The 6,144-nt window shown below is 36.5% G+C and overlaps 1 protein-coding gene across 1 annotated transcript; it reads left to right on the top strand.

The window, feature by feature from the left end:
* Positions 1–2,411: 2,411 nt before the first annotated feature.
* On the top strand, positions 2,412–5,876 carry LOC146923040 (uncharacterized). Its single transcript, XM_085715791.1, has 2 exons — positions 2,412–2,556; positions 4,853–5,876. The coding sequence occupies exon 2, from the start codon at positions 4,878–4,880 to the stop codon at positions 5,829–5,831; it is 954 nt and encodes a 317-aa protein (XP_085571917.1). The 5' UTR covers positions 2,412–2,556; positions 4,853–4,877; the 3' UTR covers positions 5,832–5,876.
* Positions 5,877–6,144: the final 268 nt, after the last annotated feature.

The raw sequence follows: 6,144 nt of genomic DNA, 5'->3' as shown, positions 1-6,144 counted from the left end.
TTTATTTAGACGCTGGAAGGCTCGAACGGTACACACAGATAAATCACCTCATGGTAATGAACAAAGATTAACACTTCACATATCAATCACGTCAAGCTGTCAGTTCACCAACAAACGCTTGAGTTTACTTTTTGTTTCAAGTCACAAAGTTCACCAACGGACGCTTGGGTTTACCTTTTTATCTTGTTTCAAGTCACCAAGTCCACCAACAGACCGAGCAGGTTTGCTTTCATCATGTTTCAAACGGCCAGTTCCAACTAATGAACAGTTTGGAATCACAATTCAATTTCAATAGTGTCATCCCCAATAGGACTGATTCAAAGAGCGTCACCAATCAAATTTGTTTCAAGTGGCAGGTCCCACCAAATATTCATCTTTACCAATGTCTATCCAAATCTCCCCAGTAATTGTTCAAACCTTATCTCAAGTGTCTTTTGTTAAACACACACGTCTTTACTAATTCAAAACTAATAGACGGTTTCATTTCTCATTATGTTCGTCTTTGCCATTTCAAAGGTAATAGACACGTCTTTACTACTTCAAAAGTAATAGATAGTTTCTCTCCTGCATTGTGGGTCTTCACCTAATTCACGGTGACAGACGCGTCTTTACTACTTCAAAGGTAATAGACAAATTTATTTCTTGTTCGTCTTTACTAATTCAAAAGTAACAGACATTGTCCTTTACTAATTCAAAAGTAATTGACAAATCTACTTCTTGCACGTCTTTACTAATTCAAAAGTAACAGACATTGTCCTTTACTAATTCAAAAGTAATTGACAAATCTACTTCTTGCACGTCTTTACTAATTTAAAAGTAACAGACATTGTCCTTTACTAATTCAAAAGTAATTGACAAATCTACTTCTTGCACGTCTTTACTAATTCAAAAGTAACAGACATTGTCCTTTACTAATTCAAAAGTAATTGACAACTCTACTTCTTGCACGTCTTTACTAATTCAAAAGTAACAGACATTGTCCTTTACTAATTCAAAAGTAATTGACAAGTTTACTTCTTGCACGTCTTTACTAATTCAAAAGTAACAGACATCGTCCTTTACTAATTCAAAAGTAATTGACAAGTCTACTTCTTGCACGTCTTTACTAATTCAAAAGTAACAGACATTGTCCTTTACTAATTCAAAAGTAATTGACAAATCTACTTCTTGCACGTTTTTACTAATTCAAAAGTAACAGACATCGTCCTTTACTAATTCAAAAGTAATTGACAAGTTTGCTTCTTGCACGTCTTTACTAATTCAAAAGTAATTGACAAATTCTACCATGTCCATTTTTACCAGTTCAAAGGTAACATACTTCATCTTTACTACATCAAAAGTAATAGACGGTTTCTTTCCTCTAATGTTCATTATTACCACTTCAAAGGTAATTGGCATTCTCTCCTCCCCAACAATCATTATCCGTTTGTCCCTCAGTCGGCATATGTTCATCTTTGTTGCATTCATAATTGCATCGCATACATACATACCATTATATTCATAAGCATTGCATTCTCAGCATTTCAATTGGTCAAAATTGGTGTACTTAATATTTAAGTCTCTTCGACCCGTCAAAACAAAGATTCTATCTTCAAAGTCTCCGGACGAAGAGACTTAAATAGGGGCATCTGTCATACCCCAAATTTTGACCAAAAATCATGCAAGATACACCGACACGTGTCCTTTGACTCCGATCAGTCTTTGCCTTTTCAGCGAAAATTTCGGCAGAGAGGTATTTTAAAATACCTCATATTTGGTTCCGAGTCGGGCCCTCTTCTCTCAATTTTTATTACTTTTATTATTATTATTATTATTATTATTATTATTATTATCGTTATTATTATTATTATTATTATTATTATTATTATTATTTATTTATTTATTTATTTATTTATTTTTATTATTATCATTATTATTTATTTTATATCAAAAATCCAGAATGCTGTCCGATAAAATATCCAAGGAACCACAGCTGTTAACAGCTCATCCCAACAGTGTCCTGTCCCCTTGTACCAAGCCAAGGCATATTTCTGTCTCTCCTTCAACACACTGGATGTCTCAAAACCTCTCTATAAAGAGGACGCTTGCACACACAAGAAGAGGAGGATTTTTTTTCCCAGCAAGAAGAACACACACTAATAGCCAATTTTTAGGACACAAAGAATACGCACAAAGGAGCAAAAAACACACAGAGAGACATAAACCTGCAAAGAAACCAATTTCAAAGCCAGAATCATCACACACAACACAACAATTTTCACCCTTTAACCTGCAATCAACCAACACATAAACCTGCACAACATGAACAACAGAAAGCCTTTTTTAGTATCCTGAATCAAAACGGTTACGGCACCAATGAACCATCACAAACCCTCACAAACATAATCAATCTAAAACCAAAATCGGCCATCACATAAGGTCGTCAAGCCGTCACCAACAAAATCCATATCACAAAAATCCAAAACCAACACCACAAATCAGTGACAAACTGGTTTCAATCCAACCCACAAATCCAAAAATCCGAATCTACCGTAACCCAAAATCATAACCCAAACGGTACCCTTTTCCTTTTGTTCGTATAGATCTAGATTCCATTCTTTTTTTGTTTTGTTTGAGTCTAAAAAAAAATCAAAAGAAGAAAACAAGAGAAAAACAAGAAAGAATAAACGTGAAAGAAGAAGAGATGAGAGAGAATTAAAATTGGCAATGAGGGGAATCGGTACTGATGAGGGATATTTATATCCCTGGAATCCAGTGTGGCGCGGTGCATGTTCTATCATGCACCCTCGCCCTCCCAGGCCATTGGATCTAATCTGATGGCCCAGTTTGAATTAAACCAACATCAGATCAAGGCCGTTGATCAGATAAATGGCCAATTTAGAATCCCCATTCTCTTTTAATTTCCTTTTTATTTTTTCATTTTTCTTTATGCATTTTTATTTTCTCATGCATTTTTATTTTATTTTTGCATTACATTCTATTGTCTACTATTATCATATGCATATTTAAATTTTGTCATTAAATACACATCTCAATCCAGAGTACTCTGGTCCTAAATTAACTGTTAATATTATATTATTCTCCAGAACAATCTGGTCCTTGTTAATTAAATTAATCCAGAGTGCTCTGGTCCTAAATCAATTGTTAAATATTTCTGCTTATATAATCATTCTCCAGAGTACTCTGGTCCGTGTTAAAATAACCTTATATTTCAGCTTAACATTATTTTTCTCATTCTGCTTATATAATTTGCATATCATTATTCAAAATAACAAAAACATTCAAATATATCAAAATCACAAAAATATTTTTATAAACAAACTTTGATCCTAAATCAAGCGATCGTCTTTTCATTTTATTTTCTTAATCAAATCATCAATCAATTTAATTCTACTTTAAGTCTACTTTCTTTCAATATCAAAAAATACAAACAAATTCTAATTTGCCACTTGGCTTTTCACTTTAAAACCTTTTCAAAACTATTAAAAAACACAAAACAAATCAAACGTCAATTTCTACCCCGAACTACGAGGTTTTGATCCCTCACGGGTACGTAGGCAAAGGACACGCGTCCTTCCAAATCAATAAAAGTGTAGATAAATTAGGTCTCTATTTTCTTTCATCATTTCAAATTTCATTTTTTTAAAGCAAGCAAGTTTATAGCACAAAAGTTAAATAAAATCAAGAGGTTCTCGTAGAGTACTACGAATATTTAGGGTGCTTAACACCTTCCCTAAATATAACCAACCCCCGAACCCTTAATCCCTAAAAAATGTGGTATTTGAACCTTTTTCCACTTTCTTTTGAAAAGAATTAAATGTTCAGTCGTGAAACCAATTTAGTGAGTCAGAAGCCAATCAAATGGCCTTTTGACCGTCCGAAAAATGACGCGACAGAAATGGCGACTTCACTGGGGATTTTGTCTTAAGTGGGTTAAGCCTAACTTGGCTTTGTTTAAAATTTTGTGCTTTAAACTTGCTTAAAAAAAAACAAAAAATAAAAGATGGAAATATCTGTATGTATGTTCTCCCTTCTTCTTCCTTCTTTCTTCTAACGTAAGTGGTGAGATAAGTCCTACACCCGGACTTGAGAGAAATTTAAGATAGGACGGTGGTATAATCATAGTGCCTTGCCAAGAGTGAATTTTGGTTTGTGACACATGTGATAACCCCACTCAACTGAGGGATCTTGGAAGTATACTATGTTGGCATGAGTATTCGTGTTTGGCATGTTATTTTCAAGTGACTGTCGAAAGTTGAGGACCTTTAGTTACCTTTAACCCCTCTTGGCCTTTTAGGACGTGGTGCGGTGGCTAATCATGAGTAATCTTGGTTTAGTTGACACGCGATACCACACTCCGACGAGACTTTCTTACGAACATTATTGGAACGGAAGTATTTCCGTAACCTGATAGTGTTCGGAAGTGGTTGATAACTCTGGGAACTTGGTAGAACCCGTGATACAGATACAATTGAAAACCGTAGTCCTTACCAATGGCGTTCTTACCCTTGACTCCATCATTATGGGCCTAACCTCACTGTGTTTTCACCATTTGTGTAGCATAATCATGCATACATGCACAAAAACCTTTCTCATCAAAACATCGAAGGACTTAGATAAGTTTTTGTAAACATCAGAAATATTCCACATTGAAAGGAAAATAGAACTGATTGCAATATCGTTACAAATTTTCAAGAGAAATCACGTTCATCTGCGATGTTTACAATTCATCTTGACAAATCCTTCGATGAAAAAAAAAAGAAAGGGTACATTTTTTTCATAAGCATTTCATACATCATGTGCATTCATAGTTTCTGGTATGTGTCTCACGTCTTGTCTCTGTCTACCAAAGGTCAATCCGTCAGTAAAGTGGTCCGATGTCTTCATCCAAGTTCGGCTCGCATATGCAAACACTCGTGCAAGCACATCAACTTGATCAGCTGAAGCAGGAAGTCCATGAACTTCGCGGAGAGGTAACAACACTTCGGGTTGAAATAGGGAAGTTAACTACTCTAGTATCTTCATTGATGGCTACAATGGAACCACCGTTTGTCAAGCAAAGGCTTCAGCCACCATATCAACCAATGTGTATGCAACAGCCTCGACAACAGGCTCTGCATCAGCGCACTCCTCCGAGTCCGGCCCCTCAGTCGGTTACTTCTCAGAATCAGGCTCAGGGAGTATCGCAATTCAACCCAATTCCTATCAAGTATGCGACTTTGCTTCCTATCTTGCTTAAGAAGAGACTTGTTCAAACCAGGCTACCGCCTCGTGTGCCAAACCCCTTACCATCATGGTATCGCGTTGACCACACATGTATTTTCCATCAGGGGGCGCCGGGTCATGACACGGAACAGTGCTATGCTTTGAGGGATGAAGTGCAGAAGTTAATCAAAGATGAATCTTGGTCCTTTGAGGACCCAGATATAAAAGTACTACTTCAACCACATCATCTGGCTCCTCACTCTATTGCCGCTGTTAGGCCCACCATGGATGCTGTTCAAAATCCGGGTCATCCGCCCCAGTTTCAACGACATCAACAACAGCCTCGGCAACAGGCTCAGAAAGCTCCGCAATATGACCCGATCCCTATGAAGTACGCCAAGTTGCTTCCGTATTTGCTTGAGAGGAACCTTGTTCGGACAAGGCCACTTCCTCTAAAACCAAAGAAATTGCCAGCTCGATGGAGACCTGACCTCTGTTGTGCCTTTCATCAAGGGGGACTAGGTCACGACACTGAGCAGTGCTATCCTTTGAAGGAAGAAGTCCGAAAGTTGATTGAAGACGATCTCATACCTTTTGAAGAGTTTGAATTGGAATGTGCAAGTTAATCCGCTATCGGATCTTGGAACCTGATGTTGATGCATTAGCTGCAATTGGGTTTTTGTTGATGTTTATTTCTACTACTCATTTGTTCAAATAATATGTTTGTTTGTTGCTTTATGTTTTTTCAAAACAAAAAAAAATCCTCCCGTCCCACCCGAAACGGAAGTGAACTTATTTAGGGCTTTCTGCTTTATGTATTTTCATCATAAATAAAAAGTCGCTTCGATCCCGACTTTGTTTTATTTTTGTGCTTTTCTGGAAAAAATGGTAATACAAAAAAACCCAAAAAAATATTTTCCTTTAATCATCTCCACATAT

Source organism: Medicago sativa, chromosome 5 (assembly GCF_051527215.1).
Source record: "Medicago sativa cultivar Bolivia chromosome 5, Bolivia_mono, whole genome shotgun sequence".
Taxonomy (NCBI): Eukaryota; Viridiplantae; Streptophyta; class Magnoliopsida; order Fabales; family Fabaceae; genus Medicago; species Medicago sativa.
Note: the sequence above shows the minus strand (reverse complement) of the source record. Positions and strands in the feature narration are given on the sequence as shown.